The following is a 21,135-nucleotide window of genomic DNA, read 5'->3' as shown; positions in this document are numbered from 1 at the left end:
AGAAGATAGGCATTGTAACATTATTTCTGGTAAGAGAGGCAGAACAGTGGGATAGTTAAGCTGCCACCTAATCTCTCCATTCCCTCCTTCGGTCATGGTCTGTGTGCCAATATGCAGAGGCAGCAACTCAAGCCCAAGGGCAGTAAGCGCACTGAGAACAGAGCAGCGGTGCAGGCCTTTTCGCTTCAGCTTCAAGTACAGCGTAACACTACACATATTACTAAGTTCTGACATATAAGGACAAAAATACACAATCAGTTAAAAAATCTGTAATTTTAAAGATACAGAGGATCTAAATCACAGACTTCAACCTTACTGTGTACTTTTGATCTCAGTTACAGTCATGGTCCATTTCAGATTCAGAAAAACTTCACCTAAAACGCCTTAAATTTTTGCATTTTAATACATACTACTGAGGAAGAAGGTAGCATGTGAGAAATGTACAGGACTGGAAAAGGAACTTCAGTTGTTGTCCTATTTCTGAAATGACCTGTGGAACAAATTGGGAAGAACTGAATTTTTCACCTCAGGCCTTGTGTTTCTACATAATCAGACTGACAGTGACACTGAGATGTGCTCAGTGCCATTTTTGCAAGATGAAAAGCATCAGCATTCCTAACAGTTCTTTCCCAGTCATGCAAAGCATGTAAGATACCTATCAAAGACAACTAATGATGCCTTATGATGGAGAAGCAAAATCTTTCTGCATTTCATCTATTCTGGCAATGCTATTCTTCCCACACCTCTCACTTGGGGTCTCTGTTCCATGAAGGCACCCAGATGACCTTGCCAGGTCACCTCAATGGGTTTGCAGAGGCTGTAAAAAAAAAAAAAAAGTATTTTCCTTTCATGTCCCAAAGGCTCTTTTTCCCTTTTTTTTTTTTTTAATTCCAGTTCATCCAAAGCAGAAATTGTAAATGCTACTTTTTATTGAGATTTAAAAGACTCATGTACACCAGCAGACTGTAAAACGTAACGGCATAATGCTGGGCTATCACAACTACCGTTGCACCAAAACCTCATCTAGAAAACACACTGCAGTCAAGTTGCTAGCAGTGTAAGCATCCTGGCTACTTCCTCAGATTTCCTTCCCGGTTTGGTTGGCAATACTTCTAAACGTTGGTCTGTATTATGAAAATTTTAGTAGAAGCTTAGTTTTTCTACTGGTAGTTCTACTTACAATATCAGCATCTCCATAAAAAGCTGCCAGGTCTAGGGGTGTTCGTCCATTTTTGTCTGTCTGATCAGTTGTTGCACCTTTCTCAACTAAATACTGAACCACTTCCCTGTGGCCTTTCAGACATGCCCAGCTCAAAGCTGTCAGTCCTTCTTTGTCCAGAGAGGAAATAGTTGCACCTGTGAAATGAAAATGAACTTTGTTATGAAGATGTCCTGTTTAATAAGCAGAATTACCCAACTCACAGAGATGCAGTCTCTGGTACAGCTGTGCCACCTTGAACCACTATTTATTTTCTACCTTCAGAAAGCAGAAATTCCACAGTGCTCAAGTGTCCTTCACAAGAAGCCACCATAAGTGGAGTTCGGCCTTGCTTGTCGCTTAAATTCACATCAGACCCATGCTCCACTAGAAGTTTAGCGATCTGAAATAGAAAACAGCAATTTCAAAATAAATTGGCAAATTTTAGCCTTAAGAGAATGAACTTTTAAAGAAGAGGACTAACATGTTATTTATAGCAACCACTGAGAAATCCGTTTGCAATTAAGAGCCTTCTCCAGATAGGAGTGACCAGCATGAGGAAGGCTCCTGACTCCTAAGATTCTCTCTCCATTAATACAGAAGCAGTATAAAGGATGTGAAATTGACTCTGTTCTTGGTCTAGGAAATAAAACATTTTAACTCCCATGTATTATTTTTTTCAAGTACATTATAACCAAGGTTGTCATATAGTTGATATACTTTTTAATCTTTTATATAAAATCACAAAATTGTTTGGGTTGGAAGGATCTTAAAGTTCACCTTGTTCCAACCCCTGCCATGGGCAGGTACACCTTCCACTAAACCAGGTTGCTCAAAGCCCCATCCAACCTGGCCTTGAACACTGCCAGGGATGGGGCAGCCACAGCTTCTTTATTTACCATAATCTATCACTTTGAATAACTTAAAAATGAGCTTCTGAACACATCCCTTTGGTGTTGATGCTAATGCATATTAGAAAATTTACACTAATTATAAAAGGACTAGAGATGGGGGGAATCAAGGACAGCTTCCCAAAGGAATCCATTTAATTCATGAAGATGTGTCAGACCTGCCAGTGCCCCTGCCGCACTGCACAGAAAAGTGGAGGAATCCCCCGCCTGTTAGCTCTTGTCACAACAGCTCCATGTTCAAGAAGTAATTCGCAGACTTCCAGTTTCCCTCTTCCTGCAGCAGCTGTCAGGGCTAAAAAAAGCATTTTCATCAACATCATCTCTTTCTTTCCTGTTTTACCACATCTTTTAACGCATGCACATTATGTGAGTGTGACTGAATCCCCAAATCTTTTCAACTCTGCTGCTCTGTAGTATTTCCGTAACTATTTTCAGCCTCAAGTGCATTAGTTGAATCAGGTTAAGTCGATACACCACGGGGTGAGGTGGGGGGGCAGATAATTCTCAAAAATAAGAGCTGTATCATGTGCACAGGTTGTAGCTTAAAAGGAATATTTATGAACATTTTAGATAATTCCACCTGTCTTTTCTAAGTTTCTTTTTCATTAATCATTTTTTTCGAGGCGAGAAAGCTTCATCTCTTTCCATCTGACCCTTCCTAAACGTGAAGATGGAAACAGCTCTGGGATTCAGCAAAGGGACCGTAACTCAAGTTTCAGGAAGTATGGTTTACTTGATCCTTAGTCATGATTTATTACAAAACATCAGATACATAGATCCCTGCAGAAAGCCTGTATCTTGGACAAGTTAGTTTTAGCTTCATTCTGCAGTGGTTAAAACTGTTTTCCCTGTTTTCATGGTGAAAAGCACAGCAGATTATGAATTAATAGTTCGAATTCCTGCGTGTTAACCCTTGCTCTAGACTTCAGGGGATTACTGTACATTTTCCAGTACACAGAGACATCAACATTCTAATCACCTTAAAAATCTTTCTTTGAACAGAACAGTGTATGATGTCAAAAGCGAGTGCTCTTAACCTCTATCTAAAATGCAGTAACCTTGCAGCTTTTAAACAGATAGATACTACTATGGGTAGACACTTCTTCAGCCCTGTCTGAAAACACCAGAGTATCACAACTGCACATACACACCTATGCTCGCTGGAGACAGAACAGCCCAACACAGTATAGTAACAAATGTGTCCACGCAGCACAGAATTAAAACCATTGTTTGGATCTTTTACACATTCATAGATACAAATTACTGCACATCTGTGTTCACAATATATGGCTTATGAGAAAGCAGGTTTCCATACATTCAACACTAATATTGTGTGATTCAGTAAAGGAACGCTTAAGTGTTGCTGTAAGACTGCACATTTAAACAACTTGCTGCCTTCTCCTAAAGCTTAGCATACTCCTTCTTTTCACTGTGACACTCACTGAAGGTTGAAAATAAAGACATTCCCCATCATGACTTTTTTCCCCGTTTCCCATCAACTTACTGTGTGTTTTAAATGGCGCTTGAAATTGAAGTGGCTTTTTTTGTTGTTGTTTGTGTTAAAGCATCATCAGTAATGTTACCACTGTTTAGAAAACGGGTTCAAGTGCTGACTTCTGCAAGAATCAGCAAAGGACTCACCCCTCCATTTTCTAAATCCTAATACCATAGTTTCCCATAAGAAGTGGTTCAAATTGTGAATTTCTTGTTACTCTTTTTTCAGCATTTTCAAACTTGATAGCTTTTTTTTTTTTAACTGCAACAAATGCTGAAAGTAAACGAAATTACAAACACTGCAGGAAGCAGCAAATTCATTTTTTTGAACAACAATATCTAACCAATTTACTCTTTACCAACTGATATTTTGCTATGTTTACATTTACATCAACTGTTTTGATCTGAACTGGAAAGTAACTCTTACAGGTACCAACATCAAAGGCAAAACAAACCATCTCATTCAAAAACTTCACATTTTTTATTCTGCCAGTAGCAGCATTTTAGCTCACAGTGTAACTAACATTACAGCAACAATATAACTCCCTGTACCTAACCCAGGTATAAGATGACTAAACAATTCCTCCAGTCAGCTTTAACAACATTAGGGCTAAACCCTGCTCAGGAATTCCAACTATTCTACTCCAAAGCATGACTGATCTGCCTAATGGTACTCTGCAAAAGTTGAGAGCAACCAGACAGATGCTGTTTTCTACCACTTTCACTAGACAGTAAATTATGCTCAAATTAGCTAATCTGTATAGAACATATAAGGCTGGAAAAACATCTCAGAGATGTCTTTAAACTAAAATCACTTTTTTGCAACTAAGATTAATGTGGATTTTGAAAAGGGTAAACTAAGGAAATGTAGGTAACACTTAAAAAAGGCTTTCACTGAACATGCTCACACTTCATCTGTTACATGACTTTTTTTATCTGCTCCACTTGAATTTGCTATTTAACTTGCCTCGAACCTGTACTTCATACAAACACGGCCTTCAGCAACATTAACGTGATAAAATACTGGGAATGGCAGTGATGATCTCCAGCTGTCTTTCCCTCTAAAGACTCACAATAAAAAATGCCATTGAAACATCCTCCACAGTGAGCAGAACCAACTCAGGATTCAAGCAGATTAACAGCAGTACAAATACATGAACAGAAACAAGCTGTTCTGGAACATGTCACCACATGAAAAGGAATGATCTTGAAGTTTGTTCTACGCTGTTTCAACGTGTGATGGATTTTCCCTTTCTAAAAACGGCCACTCACAAAACTCTGCTCCTCACTCTATCTGCCTCATCCTTCTAATTTTATCACTATCCAGTTCCACATCATGCTCCCATTTACAAAACAGACTGCAAAGAACCATTCAGTACAATGCAAACACAACTTCACCCACACATGCAAAACTGTGAAGATTCCAGCAGCATATAAATTAGAATTCTTTCCACACGAATTTTGTACATTCAGTAACTGAATATTCCATATAATGGTAATCCTCTAACTACCCTGACTCACTCTACATGTTTTTCTTGTCCCAAACTTACTCCTCTCTGTCTCATAGAGCACAAAAATGCCACAGGGAACTGCTCATAGTCATCTGGACTCAGACCTTCACCACCTTCACACTGCATAAGGAAGCACCTACTTAATGAGTAAAGATTCTCAATACATTAAGCAAGAACTTAAATACAAAATGTTGTCAAGAAAAATTAAAGGAAAATTCATTTAGAAGGAGATGTATGGGTTTTGGAATTCACTGCATTTGCAACAAGAGTTTTTGCATATGCACAGGAATTAAGAACTTTTGCTTCTCCAGTATGTGAAGAGGTTACTGAGAATAATTAAAAGAGGCAGTTTTCACACCTGCTTGTGCAATCTCAGCTTCTTAAATGATGTTGAGATGCTACTCATATGGTAAACCAGGAAAACTTCCAGCTGCAGAGCTTACAGTGTGTCTTTAGAAAAATATTTGGCATTTCCCACACATACAAAGGCATGGCTTTTCACCCACTGTCTCATTAGAACAAATGAGACAACTGCCTTGCATTTCTTGCAAACAAATGAGATTTAACAAAACAAAAAAAAATTAAAAAACTCTCAAACAGATAATCCTGTGAAATTCTACACTGCAGCTGGAAGCACTGTATTCCCACATATAATTTCCAATTTAATTAGGAAGTCAGTAATTTTAATATAAAATAATGCTTCTTTCCAATACATGAGAGGTGTAGATTTATTAAGTTAAGAACTCTATACTTAGACATTGCATTTTTATTATTAAAACTGGTATTTCCCATGACTTTTACCACAGAAAATTAACAAAAAAATCAGAATCTCTTACTTCTTAAATGAGCAACTCTACCTGGGAAAACATGAGAAAGGAAATACCTGTTTCTCCCCACAAGGCATCAGTGTCATTGATGTCTATTCCATGATCCTTCACAATTGTCAAGATATAACAAACCACCTGTCAAAAACAGTTAGCAGAGATGTGAGTCACTAACCCATCACTTGCAAGACACAGTAAAGGATAAAAGATTTAAAACAATGCACATGAAACAAAGAAACTGAATATATATTGTTCATAATCCATCAAAGCAAGCTCAGTATGATTTTTAGTATGACTTGAAGATGACTGAATGTTATTGAAAGCAGTTTAAAAAAAAGCCCAGTGCCCTTCTGTTAACTGGTTCAGAATGTTTGGCTTTATTATGATTTAACAAGCTCATGTGTGACCTACATATACCACAACAGTCAATGCAAACTATGCTGAATAAAAAAATAAAGCATCCCAGTCCTAGAACCAAAGATGGACTTTTTCAGGTCAGAGTAACTATTTATGATTAATGTGACCTATTTTGCTGATATTCAGCAGTTGACTGCTTTCATTTGAGTCACAGATAGCAACTTTAATGAGTAAAGGAATTATCCATTAATTAAAGTTAATCATAGTTCAGAATCCTCAAATTTATATTGCAGGACAGTGATGGGCTTATATAGTATACAACAATAAATTGCACATAGACATTGCTATTGTTTGAATCATGCAAACAATTCTAAAGATCAGATCTTATAGCAATTAAAAAATAGATTTAAAATAACTTAATACTGAAATGGTTTTACTGAAGATATTTTAAGTTTCCACTTTTGGGACATCACAATACATACACAGGAAATCCCATCAGCCTAATGTGATCTTTACTCAAGTATCTTTACTTACCAATTACTTTTATATCAAGGTTAAGGTTTATTTTTCCAGTGAACAGAAGACGTACTTGTATTACCTAAATATCTAAACCATTTTAAGTACTTCTTACTTAATTTTAGCATTCCTTTTACTGGATAGTACTGTAATGCTGACAAACACTTACCGTATACATACATACAATCCCAAATTTCTGTCTTAAGGGACATGAAGCTGAAGAAAGATGAAGTCTGTAACCTGACATGTACACCAGGTTAAAAATTTAACCATGTCCAAGTATGTGCAATATGCAGTTTGTTGTATTAGGAAAAAACAAACAAACCACCCAGAAATCACCCTAAAGTAGAAACATGCTAGAGTGGATCACAGATACAGAATATCGTCATTACCACTAGAGAGTCAGGACAACTTCCAAGAACAGAGAGGAAAAAAATAGACAGAAAATTAGATACAAACAAATCCTGAAGTAAATAATACAACTGGATAGTTAACTACAGCATTTACAACTGCTGCTAAGAATGCACACTACTTTAAATATCAGAAGTTTCAATAGTTCTGCTCTCCAGACCTCTTTTTTAAAAATAGCTGCAAGCAGTGTTGTTCAATTCTGATAAATTCGAACAGATTTGGGCATATTTGAACTACCAACCTACCTGACAGTGTCCCATACTGGAAGCTGCTGTTAGAGCTTGTTGCAGTGCCTGGCTTCTTCTTAATGAATTTTGTTCTTGGGATGGAGCCATCCAAGCAACATTGAGCAAGTATTCAAGGATATCACAATGCCCTCTCAGTGCACTATGGACCAAAGCACACTGGCCCTTCTTGTCTACATAGTCAGCCTGCAGTGGGTGGGTGGGGAAAAAAGGTGTTCAAAGTTAAAAACTAAAGTGAAAGGCCATGAGGAGGAAAACTCCCAAGCACCGCAAGAGAGCAAATGTCACTCCTATCTTTAAGAAAGGCAAGAAGGAAGATCTAGGGAATTCTAGGCCAAACAGCCTCACCTTAGTTGCTGGGAAGGCAAGGGAAAAACTAATCTTGGAAAACATTTCCAAACATGTGAAGTACAAAAAGGTGATCAAGAGTAGGGCTTACCAAGGGGAAATCATGCTTAAACAACCTGTTAGCCTTCTGCAATGAGGTGACTGGCTTGTGGATGAGGGGAGAGCTGTGGATGTTGTCTACCTCAACTATAGCAAGGTTTCTGACACTCTCTCTCAAGATAGTCATGGGCAAGCTGAAGAAGTACACATGTAAGTACATAGTGAGGTGGCTCCAAAACTGGCAGAATGGAGGGGCCAGTAGGTTGTGATCAGTGGCACATGGAAAATGCTTCATGGAAGCCTGTGAAGATGTTCTGGACTCCCCCCTACCCTGCCCCAAGTTAATTACATGCTTATGTAATCAACAATTTTCTTAGGTCTTTGCATGATTTTTTTGACTGGAAACATTGCAATTTTTGTGCATCAGCTTACCTTTGCACCTTTTTTGCACAGCAGTGAAACTATGTTCATGTGACCTGCAGCAGCTGCATAACTAAGTGCTGTCATCCCATTTTCTGAAGTTCCATCAATAGCAGCTCCAAATTCTAGTAAAAGATTGACCACTTCTTCATGTCCAAGGTGCGATTGAACACACAGCACTGGAGCATTATTTAATACTTCAGTCCTGTAATTCACATTTGCTCCTGCCAAGATCAGCAGCCGACTCACCTAAAATTCAATTTAAACAAAACAACTTCTTACTCAGATTTGTCTGAATTTTTCAAGAGACTTTGATACCTTGATTCAAGTATTCGTATATGACTCCCCAATTCTGATGCAGATTTTATTAGCAGACATTGACTATGAAAGTTTAAAATTGTCTGCTGTCAACTAATTATTCTATCACTATGTACTCCTAATAGAAGACTTACCTCCCCTGAAACTCACTGCTCTCTCATCACAATTTTACCCATGTGACTTGCTGCTACTCAGCAGATTTATGTAACTGACTCCACTAACAGAGAAACAGATTGCATAAAAAGCAATCTCTCTGCCCAGAGAAGCTGTGGCTGTCCCATCCCTGGCAGTGGTCAAGGTCAGGTTGGACGGGGTTTTGAGCAATCTGGTCTAATGGAAGGTGTCCCTGCCTATGGCAGAAGGGTTGGAACTGTAAGTTTCCTTCTAACCCAAACCATTCTAGGATTCTATGATTCCAAAAGAATCATCAGAGCATGCATGTGTGTGTGTGCATGTGCACACAAAGTTCTAATCAAAAGGCTTAGCAGTTGGCTAGAATTGCAACTTACCAACTTGGATTTCCCATAATACAGGGATTCAAACAATAATATGAAGTTCTGGCATTTTACATCCTTTCACTCTCACAGTACCTCCCCTTTTACAATTCCCCTTGATACTCTCTCCTACAAGAAAACATGGCTGAAGTCTGGCCAGCAAATCAGGTGGTACGTCTGACCCCCTGAAAATGCATCCACACATTTATCTATGCTATGGAGCACAGCTATATCAAAATCAGGGTCAAACCGTTTTTTCCAACAAAGCTATCAAGGAAAACTTAACTGGAGTTTAACAACAGCTTAAAAAAAGTACATGAAGACTGGTTATAAAGGAGTTCAGTTACAGATGCAGAGTGGTGCCTTGGTTACATTAATTTCAGCATTCATCAACAGAGTTACAGCACCAGTGCTGCTGAAGCAGCTGAAGCACTGATTGTACATGAGTGTTTTATTTTCTTACCTTCACATTGGGAGTATAGATGTTCCTCAGCGAAGCAAGGGCTGCAGACAGTCCATCAGTGCTATAACCAATCCACAAGGCTTGAAGATGACTGGAAGAAATTCCAGTCCTTTTACTGAGACCCTACCAGAAGAGATACAACAGGAAATATCTCTATAGGAGTAGAAATACTATTCAAATCTACAACTTACCAGTATAAAAAGAAATTAACTATTTTGTTTGTTAATACTACCGAGTATTTTGCATGAGCTTCTAACAAATTACTAAAGCAACTCAGAGGATAAATCTCTATGACGCATTCATATGAATAGGTCATAAAACCTATTAAGCTGTAAGCTTTACCTTAAAAATGTGAGCTTTAAGTATATGATGACCAAGTTCCATAGTCTGTTGGCGGTTTAACTTTCCCTCTTGTCGAGAAAACATGAAGGCCAGTAGGGCATGTCCATTCCTAGTAAAAAATATTGAGAACTGCTTTTATACTTTCACTAAATACCTTAACACATCTCTATGCCTGTTGTAATAGCTGAACTTTCTTTGTCAGACTACTGAAACACACCACTCCATCTAAACAAAACTTCCCATAATGCAAAGAGAAAAAAAGGCAAATTTCAAAGTTGAAACACACTAATATTTCTCTACTGTCACCTCACCAGGGGCCTATGTCAGAACCAATGCAGCTTTCGACACTGATCAGCAGACTGCTCTCATTTTGTCTTGTTTCATCTCACACTACACTGCAGGTACCACAGATAAAACACAATTCTAGAAGATCTGAAACCTTTTGAAATTTGAGATAAAATTTATATTTAGTATTCAAACTATTATATATAAGATAATTGCAGTTATTTGAACATCATTTACTGCAGGTTTCATTTACCTTGGCTCACATAAGAAGTCAGTATTTTCACCATCTGCTCTCCAAACAAGCCATTCTCTGAAGGAAGGATGGCAGAACATACGTGTTTTGTCACGTCTTTTTATCAGAAAACATGAAAGGGCTTCCATCCTTTGGCTGAAGTCTTCCCACTGTTGTTCACCGTTTATTTGTCCTGCATTAATAGCTTGGAAAATCTGGTCATCTGTCATGGGATGTAGGGATGCCAGTGCCACATTTAATATTGGTAGGGCTCGCTCAAAAGCAGAGTTTGTCATGAACTTCATATTGCACTGAAGTAAGTACAGCTCTGATAGAGACACTGGAACAACCTTGTAGCTTGCACTTTTGATAACTAAGTGACCTTTTTGGAAAAGATCCAGAGTGAGTTTCAAATAGAGGTAAGATCCCAAGCTTCTCATGATCAGGTGGTTACTCACTTTCCCAATAATAGCTGCATCAGCTTTTCCATTTAAAAATATGTTGTTTATAATTTCCTGGCTGTTATTAATTCTGTACTGAATATAGGCATTCAAGTCATCATGGATTTCTTTGTTGTCTGGAAAATTGTCCAGGGATATTGCAATAAAGGGCAGTGAACTTACTACTTCCTACAAGGAGGAGAAGGGGAAAAAAAGAAGGAGATTAAAAACCAAACTAACAAACAAATCCAACACACAGGTATTACAGTATTCCAGCACTAAAAATAACACCTGTCTGCTATATTTCTCTTCTTTTATGAGTACCAGACATTAAAAAATTTAGCAAAGCCATCACAGAGATACTGAATGCTAGCCTACTCTGATTTCGTCACTTCTTGTATTATCAATTCTACTAGCATACTCAAGAAAGTGATTCAAAACAAAAGAGGCCTCCAATACCATACTTGTGCACTGTAAATAAACAGGCAACAAAAAAGGAAGGAAGGAAAAAACCCAAACCAAACCAAGAGACTTTACTCTGAATTCTCATAAAACCAGCCACCGGAGTAATCTCCCTGGGGAAGTGGTGAACAGACTCAGCTGTACAGGGTGCTGAGACATCTAGTCTAGACTGTGTTTTTGCCAAGAAAGGTGCGACTAGATGACCCCTGAGATCCCTTCCAACCTGGTATTCTATGGTTCAGTATTTTTCATATTCATGCAGCTGCACCAATATGAAAGATCCTTGGTCTTTGATGGTAAGAGAGGAGTCAAAAGGTGTTATTACCTGGAAATTAGTTCTTATGGTCACAATGAGCTTCAGCCAGGGAGGAAATTTACAGATTATGCTTGTGATAAATGAAGAAACTGTGTCACCATAATCAGGTTTATGAAATTCAGCATCATTTAAACCATCTACCAAAATTACGTAGTCTTCTTCAGGAATTTTCCGCTCTGAAAATAAGAAAAAAGGAAAGGATGAATACAGATTTTCCTACTGAGTGATGTATTTTTAATCCCCAAATTTTGAGCATTCAAGAAATAAAAACCTATCTTTATGTGCAGCAATACATCTTAAGGATTCAACCATTATTTAGGAGGCTATAAACATTAAGAGATATAAAACAACACTGCCATAAAATGATTAAAAATAGAAGCAATCACAACAGTGTTTTTTACTGCACTATTGTTAAAGATCTATTTCACAACTGATTTTAAAAGAGTTACAAGATTAAACAAGGTTGTTACCATAAGAGATGCATGTATATGGGAAGAAGTCATATGTAGGTTATTTAAGCTATTAGTTAATATTGCTTTTAATTAATAGCTATTTACTTAAAACTTATCCTTAATTTGACTTACCAAACAACAATAAAAAATTTACAATTCGCAAAAATCATAAGGCACTGGTTTACACTTCCAGTTCTGAGGAGAAGAAGTTATTTTGCAACAGCTTAAGAAACTAGCAGTATTCATTTTGAGCACTTGCTAAGGATGAAAATCCCAGGGGCAAACATAAGATTTGCCAATGGCTTTCACAAAAATTTTGTTGACTGTCAACAAAATTCAAGAACTGCAAATCAGTTTTCGTGAGAATGACACATGCTCTGTTCACACATCGGCAAATCTCCCCATCTTGCCATATATCAAGTACCTGCTCAAGCTGGCACATACTCTGAAGCTTGCTGTTTTCAAGGAGTTTGCTAGATATTTTTTTTAAATATGAAAATCATGTTGTTACACACTTTCTTGGAAAACTGCCATATCAGTTTTAAAAGCAAGCAAAAAACACATCCACTCTGCAGGTGTTTAGGCAGAGAAAATTACAAAACAAAGAAGTGTGACAAAACTCAAAAGCATCTGAAAACAAAATCTTCTAATGCAAATGTGCCAACCTTAACTTCAGGCTACAAAGGTATCCTGGGGGGGGGGGGATTTTCCATACCTTTAATATTAAAGTTTAATAGAATTCTATTTAAAAAAAAATAAATAAAAATCAAACAACTGTTCAAAAGCTACCTGTTATTATTACAACTACCACCATTAAGGAATCTCATTCTCCAGTAGTGTTTTGCTTTATTTATTTCTCTTAGAGCATTAAAATACATATTCTTAGATTTTTTTTCCCACTTTTTGTGCAGTTTAGATTCAGTTTCCAAGACACTTCCTGTTTAACGTACCTTTCCTGAGGTTTGAAAGTGGTTCCAACACTCCCCTTTTAAAAGCTGCTGCTGGATCTTGGACACAAGATCTCAGGCTAAGCATGCTTTGCAAGTGAGGCTCTTTTATTAGAAGATCTCTGTAGGCTGTTAGTTGATTTGAACGACAAAGTAAAGCTGCAACACTGTGGACAAATTCTGGTACAAGACATGTGTATGTGTTGTCAGCTTGACAGTAGTGATAGGCAACGACCTGGAGAATTTAACAAAGAAAAAAGAAACTGTTACCCCTTCAATACATACACTGGTTACTAGTTAGTCTGACTATTATAAAAGTGTTACTGAATTTCCTTTCAGCTACAAAAGATTTTTCAGTGTTAGAATAATTATCCAACTCCACAACTGGTCTCAGATGGCTTCTGTCAAAAACACAAAAAGGAAGGTAATGGAATGGATTTTGACCTTGTAGTGCATGCAAAGGGGAAGTGAAAACAAAATGTCAGATTCTGGCAGGAAAACACAGTAATTTGAGTTCATGTGATTTCAATACAGCGCGTAAACAGCTAAGTAGCTAAGTACTGTAAGAAAAATAACTTGAGGCTTTGACTAAGCACCCTATTAGCTATAATTTAACAGCACTGGGTCATACACTATAGTGACCCAAGGAATCATTTGATTATCATTAAGGCAAAAGTAAATGACAGACAGCTATTAAAGGCATATATATAGCAAATTTTTGAGGACAACTGGCATTATTCTGCTTATCACAAATGCGTGTGTTAATTTAAACATAACGCAGGCCATATTTCTTTGAAAAGAACCAAACCCCAAGGAAAACATGGTGTTCACAGTAAACAGTTTGCATTCCAGTGTCTTTGTAACATCATTTCCAAATAATACACGTCACCTTAAAGACTGCAACAATAACCTCCTCATGTTTTTCTCATAACTATTGGCATAAAGCATGCAATTCAGATATCAACAATTTTTAATAATTAGGTAAAAAAACCCTGTTATCATAATAACCTAATGCAAAAATAACTTCAGCTTACTTCAGACTGTCAGAGTACGGAAAATAGAAAGACTACATTCAGACACCAAACATTTTATCATCTTTTTTCCCCCCAGAATTTTGTCTTTGGAAGGTACACTGAGCACCTACCTATAGAGAACCCTCTACACACACACATAAAACAGATGTGAAATTTTAACTGTTAACTCTTTCTAAGAGCAAGCAGAATTCAAATAACAACTTGAATGGTAGAAAAGGCAGGTAGCTGGTTTCACCACTCGTGAAACGAACACACCTTTTGGAAGTGTCCAAGGTTACTGCCTGCTCTCTCACCACGGACCACTAGCATGCCCAGGCAACTTTGCCAAGCAGACTGTCTGCCCCAGGTTAGAGCCCTTCTAACATACTGAAAATCTATTAGTAAGTGAAACTCACCTTTGAAGCAAGGCGTCTCGCAGAATCACCTGTTTGATTTTGGTATTCAGGAGTACTAGGACAATTCAGCGTCTTTATTGTACTGGTACCACTTGCTGGAGGAGCAGATGGGGATAACTGACTTAAGGGAATCTCCTGACAGGAATCACCACCTATTTTTAAAAGACAACAAATACAAGACAGACCAAATTTGCTGATAGCAGATTGTTTTCTAGGAAAACATCACAGAATGTATTCACTGCTAAAGTAAAAATTAAAACTGAACAGTAGCATTAAAAGCAGCCTGCAACTAGTCTTATAAATACAGGCCATTAAACGTCACAATTTTAAAACAATTCTACTGACTTGCAGATCAAAACTATAGAATTACTGAAAGCAAACCATACTGACATGAAGAGTTTCCTTATGAAAATTGTATATACGACTCATTTAAACCAATAGTTATTTTATGACTGAATTCTTGAGAAATATAAACAATATATCATTATTATTATTACTTCAAGTGTCAGTAGAGGAAGTAGCAGTAACAACAGTCACACCATCCTTCCAGTTAAGGTAGGCACTGGATTGCTCAAGTGACAGAATCCTACAGATCACAGCAGAAGACAGAATGGGTTTCTCCATAGCTTTACTATTGCCTCTTCTGAAATGCTATGGAAAATGCGTGGTACTGAAACGTGTATGGTCCACAGTGGGGAAGAAACATGTCACTTCTCTCTTTCCATATTAATGGGAGAACAAGCTACTAGAGTCACACTACCAGAGTTTAGGGTACAGACTGCCTGACAAAAGGAAGAGATTCTACATAAAGCCTCCATCTCTTTTGTTTGCCTGAGTCCCCACTATATTATCTGGAAGGTAATGCTTGTCGAAGCATGCAATTTTAACAGTTTCCTTTCCTCACTGCAGGGAACAAGGATTTGCCAAGGAGTTGATGAGGCCCTTAAGCAAAAAAAAACCCAAACAACAAGCTCTTCTTATCAGTACAATAACCCAAACAATTACTCAGAAAAGGAACATACTTTTGGGGCATGAATTAGGGCTATTTGAAGCTATTTGCCTCATGCGACTTCCATGGCAGCTTAGTGCCACCAGCCGTGAAATAACTGCAGTCTTCCCAAATCCCACATTTCCAGTAATGACTGCTCCCCTGATCTCTGCTGGATCAGTATTCTTCAATTTTTCTTCAATTGCTTGAAACAGCCATTCTCTTCCAACAAACACTGAGTCTGTTGTTATGCTTGGCACTTCAAACAACAGTGGCTTCAGCAAAATATCTTGAGGCTTATACGGGATGAAAAGAGCTGAGAAGAGATGGCAGGGAGAAAAGTTAATTAGAAGAAACTCGATGTGCAATATAACAGCACTGTTTCAGAAAATCGCTTCATTCAGTGACCTTGTTAATAGTGTTCATACTCAGACTTCTTGGAGCTTTCATCATGAAAACCTTACAGACCAATTTGCTCAGCTCAGGTCACCTCCATAATTCCTATATGAATTAAATTCTAGAGGAGAGAAGCTACAAGTATAAATCTGAGGAGTTTTTTTACAACTGAAGTGAGTTAGTAAGTCACAGAATCCACAAGTTTTCTTAAAAATGCATTAACAACTGTATAAACGGGGAAATGCCAAACATTCCTCAGTTAGAATGAGCTACACTCCTGAGCATCTCAGTGTCAGGTCTTCAGATCTGTAAAGACATTTACAGAGAAACAGAAAAAGGTACAGAGAATAAATATTTTTTTCTGGTTTAACCCTGTATTTTTAAAGTACTGTGGAAAAAAAATATTACTACTCTGTAGTTCTGTACTTTTGAAGCCATAAGAACAGAAATTACACAGCACAGCTGAAAGTCTAGTCATGTTTGATTACTTTAATCTACATGTTTGGCAAACATCTCAGAAAACCTATAGAGTTCAGAACAATTTGATTTTGGCTGCATAAAACAAAATTTACAGAAATAGTAATGTGCACTAATGTAATGCTCTGAAGATTCATTAACCAAATCTACTGTTACACAAATGCTGTTGCAGCATTCATTTACAACTGTGAAAAAACACAAATGAAAGAGGACAGCATAGCACCTATATATGATCAGTTTTATTAAGAATTTGCTTCAATTGTTCTGCTTTACTGGTTGTAACAGATGCACTCACCTCTTTGACCAAACTTGTGGTAGTTTGGTTGAGGCACTCTTGGATTATGTTTTCCCAGGTGCAAGACCTTAAATTTGTCCTTGCTGAACTTCATAAGGTTCTTGTTAGCTCACTATTCCAGCCTATCCAGGTCTTTCTGCAGGGTGGCTCCCCCTTCCAAATGTCCACTTCCCCACTCAGTTTGGTAACATTGGTAAACTTCATGAGGGTACACTTAATCCCATCTTCCAGATTATTTACGAACAGCATTGGGCCCAGTACTGATCCCTGGAGGACCCACTGGTGACAGGTCCCCAGCTGGAAAAGGAGCTGTTCACCACCACCTCAGGGTGCAGCCAGTCAGCCAGTTCCCACCACCACCACCGAGACCATGTGTCAGGACTGTAATGCATCAGTTTCTCTAGGAGGAGGCTATGGGAAACCATTTCAAAAACCCTGGGAGAAACCCAGGTAGACAATGTCCACCAGTAGCCCCACATCAACCAGGCAGGTTACTTTGTTACAGAAGGCAATCAGGTTTGTCAAGCCCTATTTGCCCTTGGTGAATCTGTGCTGACTTCTCCCAGTCATGTGCTTCATTTGACTTACAACAGACCCCAGGAGGATTCGTTCCGTAACTTTCCTGGGGACTGAAATAAGACTAATGGGCCTACAATTTTCTGGATCCTCCTTTGAGCTCTTGTAGATGGGGGTACCGTTAACCTCCTTCCAGTCTTCTGGGATGTCCCCTGATCTCCATGACTTCTCAGAGATCAAATACGTATTAGTCATAATTAAGTCTAATGGTATTAGAAAAGCTGTCTTTTTCTAAAACAGAATTCTGATGACAGCCTCCTGAAGATTTTAAATTCAGCATAGTATTTCTTAAGTTGCAGCACACTCTTACCTGAATGTCACATGATAAAATGTAGCAGTGAAGAAAATACTCTGTAGTTCCTGAATTAGTATTAAACAGTTTCAATCTGGAGATGCACATGATCAACACTACACTGCCAATGCATACTTAGATAAACAATATACTGATTTCTTATTAAAAGTCATACATTTAATTTTTAACCTCAGCATTATGCAGGGAAAAGTGTAAGCAAGCATCTGATTTTCAGACATACTGAATGACCTGTCGGAGCACTCTAAAGTAACACTTCGTGTGGTAGGGGAGTTCACAAAGATCACAAAACATCCATGTTACACTACTGAATGGATGCAGATGTAAACATGCATACCTTTACTATCCTGCTGCACTCTCCCACCAGCAGTATTGTGCCAAGGTAAGCGAATTGAAGTGCGTAAAGGAGTATTTCTTTGTCCATCCAAATAACTCAGATCTTCAAGTTTGGTTGAACTTGTTGCTACAATATTAAAAGGATTGAAGCTTATTTTTCTCTCAGCATAAGTTACAAAGAGCATTTCTATTTATTACCATTCTTTCCTCAGCACAGTACTTACAGATAAGTCTTTCTAGACAACGGCAGTGGTTGAAGTAATTTAGAATATTTACAAAATGCTTTTCAATCAATTTCACTAAAGATTTAGTTGGATTCTTCCCCTTTCAGGTGGCCCTCACATCTGCCTTAACTTCCTCACATGGTAAACAGTTATCCTGTTAACACAGTTCCCTTTTTTTACCATAAGAACAACCATTATCGGTGAGGTCAGAAGTGTTTATGAGCATGTTCAGATATTAGCTGCTAGTACACTATCTGTGAGGAAACATTTACAATCTTTTTGTATTATATGCTGTAGAATTGAATAACATTTTTTATTCTCTTTGTTTTTTAAACCAAGATGATAGCTATACAAAAGAAAAGCTAAAAATCCAGAGAACATATTTGCTGAGTCATATCACAGATACATACTTTTTCCACCAGAAATGAATATTCACATTAAAAAAGCAGTTTTCAAATTGATATAAAAACCAAAATCTTCCATATGTTGGAGGGACAACACAGCAGGGCATAAGCAATTCAGATTTCTGGAATGCATTGACAACAACTTCCTGACATAGGCTAGCAAGAAGCCAAAAAGGAAAGATGCTCTATCCATGAATAGATATTTTCTGCTTCCTCCCGTGTCATATCCTAGAGTCAGCAGAACTAGTGTCTATCTCCAGTTTTTAACAGACATGCAGATCAAGTATGCGGGAAAATCCTGAATCACATACAAGCAATTCAAATGCTCCAGATGATAATCAGAGCAGAACACAGGAGCTTGACATATGCCACAGAACTAGAATATCATCTTCATCACATTCTTGAACCAGAAAGTTTTCTTCAGTGAGAAAATAACAGAAGTTCAAAATAGGAAGTGAAACATAGTAAAAGCGGAAAGAGTAACAGCAAGAAACAATTCAATGGTTCAGAATACAACACTCCTGCTTCTCTAGCAGGGATTGGAGGTGTGACAACTTCCAATCCCATGTTCATCTAGGAAAAATTTCTTCCGTCACCCTTATCTGCAAGGATACTGCAGATTAATTATTTTATTTCTTGCACATGTACCACAGTTATCCAGTTTTTAAAGAAAGAGACTTAGCACTGGCACTCAGAAGCCCGAAAAAAGTCATTTACAGCTTAAAAGCAGGTTAGATTTCACAAAAATCTGTAGCAAACATGTCTGCACTGTCAGATACTGGAACATCTAAAATCAGAATAGTACATTTCCTTTGACACGGGGCAGTCCACACAGAGCATTAACTTTTCAGCACTATAAAACCATAGTTTGTTTAGTCCCCTGTGAAGCTGGGCATAGTATGTTGCTGCAAAATAATCCTTCAGCCGCAGAATTTTGAAATAATGTGCTATTAACTTTTATGGTATTTTAAAGCCTCAAATTACCGTTATTAAAACTGCCATGTGTATTTCAGTATCTTTCATAACATTTCATGAAGCATTCTAAATGTAGGAATGTTTTTTGCTTGTTTATTTGTTTTTATAAGCATTGGATTTTGGCTGTTACTGACAAGTCTTAAGTTCTTGTTAACATTTACGGAGATGCACATTAGCACCTTTTCCTTCTAGTATACTACTATTTGCTGGACTTTTCTGGAATAAACACATTATATACTTCCTTCCTCTAAATAGACTTCAAGACAGAAATGCTTTTTTTGAGATTTGCTTATGTCACAACACTTAGAAAAAGCAACAGTAAGGTCGCATATGTATCTATCAGAACTGAATAGACTCACATTTTCTGAATGAATGGTGCAACTAAAAGGCAGAATTTCACACAGTGCTTTAAAAATATGTATGTCACTTGTTGAACAGAGATCAAAGTATGATTCTGGTCTTAGTCAGATTTACAGATCTAGCAAATGTTAGTACACACAAAAGAAACCACCTTAAGGATTAGTTGACATTAGATACAGTCCTAGAATGACTGATGGACTTCTAAAGTATTGCAAGAGTCCTAACCAATACCTACCAAAAAGCAGTACAAAAGCCCTCTGTATGACAACTATAACAACTTAGGTAATGCTCATCTAGTCAGTTTAGAACACAACTTTTTTCATTTTGTCCTAAAAAATACTTTCATACTAATAACATAAATTCAACAGAAAGATTAAACGGAAATGTCCTATCGTTAAAAACATAATTTGTTCTACCTCAGGACTTTACCTGCAACGGAGTTTGGACGAGGCATTATTAAAGAGCCAGTATTTTGAACATAAGGAATGGGACCCTCTCCTGTTGGTACTTCCTTTGGCAAATTCTCAGCAGATCCAACTGCTTCCTCTTCTGCAACTGGTGAACAGTTATCTGTTCTTCGATCATGACTAATCCCTTGATGTTTTCCAGCTCTGAAACTCCCATCCTTGCTCCATTCCAAACTGGATCCACTACGATCATCATTTTCTGATGAACTTGTTATAGTTGCTGAAAGAGGAGAAAAAAACCCCAAACCCAACTAAAGTACACATCAGAGGAAAATAGTACACTCATGTTAACGTAATTTTCATACTCAAATAGCATTTGGGGCCAGTAGATATTCAAGTGTTTCTTCACTGGATATTTTGTTAATTTTAAGGAATATTATTTATCTGGAAGAGCCAAGTAACACTGCTTCTCAGGTTAGGAAAAACACCTGAGAGAGGAAGCAAAAAAAATTGTTCTGAAGAATCCGGGTCTATCCTTAATTTTATATAACTTGTGCTGGGAGGAATAAACAAAACAAAACCAACATGAAATCAACCACCAAAATAGTTACGACTTTATAAAAACAACCTATTACTTCCCCAAAACATCTTCCAACTTCATTTAAAAATTAAAATTCTGTAACAGATCTTGCAAATTTTCAAACCATTCTGTAATCATGGAGACAACAAAAGCTTACTAAGAAGTAAGAAGAGCACCTAGAGCAAGAGCAAAATTTAAATGAATCATTTTGATAATTCAAATTTTTAAAGACTATGATTTTATAAAAATAATTCAAAATTCAATTCTTCGAAAAAACTTGCACAGTTCTTCCGAAGCTGGAAGGGTTTCACAAGCCTTCTTGTGACAAACGTCCTGTATGTTTGTGAAACAAA

General features: G+C 37.5%; 1 protein-coding gene across 1 annotated transcript in view; it reads right to left on the bottom strand.

Annotated features, from left to right (window-relative positions):
• TANC1 (tetratricopeptide repeat, ankyrin repeat and coiled-coil containing 1) overlaps nucleotides 1-21,135 on the bottom strand; it is a 47,387-nt gene that overhangs the window by 5,498 nt on the left and 20,754 nt on the right. Inside the window, exons 5-19 of the mRNA XM_010014307.1 lie at nucleotides 20,225-20,482; nucleotides 17,840-17,959; nucleotides 15,477-15,758; nucleotides 14,455-14,606; nucleotides 13,029-13,260; nucleotides 11,636-11,802; nucleotides 10,430-11,037; nucleotides 9,892-10,000; nucleotides 9,550-9,672; nucleotides 8,287-8,523; nucleotides 7,468-7,653; nucleotides 5,998-6,076; nucleotides 2,268-2,401; nucleotides 1,478-1,601; nucleotides 1,181-1,356 (exon numbers count right to left, since the gene is read on the bottom strand). Of these exons, the coding sequence (XP_010012609.1) occupies nucleotides 1,181-1,356; nucleotides 1,478-1,601; nucleotides 2,268-2,401; nucleotides 5,998-6,076; nucleotides 7,468-7,653; nucleotides 8,287-8,523; nucleotides 9,550-9,672; nucleotides 9,892-10,000; nucleotides 10,430-11,037; nucleotides 11,636-11,802; nucleotides 13,029-13,260; nucleotides 14,455-14,606; nucleotides 15,477-15,758; nucleotides 17,840-17,959; nucleotides 20,225-20,482 (2,987 nt within the window). The remainder of the gene's footprint in view (nucleotides 1-1,180; nucleotides 1,357-1,477; nucleotides 1,602-2,267; nucleotides 2,402-5,997; nucleotides 6,077-7,467; nucleotides 7,654-8,286; nucleotides 8,524-9,549; nucleotides 9,673-9,891; nucleotides 10,001-10,429; nucleotides 11,038-11,635; nucleotides 11,803-13,028; nucleotides 13,261-14,454; nucleotides 14,607-15,476; nucleotides 15,759-17,839; nucleotides 17,960-20,224; nucleotides 20,483-21,135) is intronic.

Source organism: Nestor notabilis, unplaced genomic scaffold, assembly GCF_000696875.1.
Source record: "Nestor notabilis isolate BGI_N333 unplaced genomic scaffold, ASM69687v1 scaffold13115, whole genome shotgun sequence".
In the NCBI taxonomy this organism is placed as follows: domain Eukaryota; kingdom Metazoa; phylum Chordata; class Aves; order Psittaciformes; family Psittacidae; genus Nestor; species Nestor notabilis.
The sequence above is the reverse complement of the archived record's forward strand: the minus strand, read 5'-3'. Positions and strand labels throughout refer to the sequence as shown.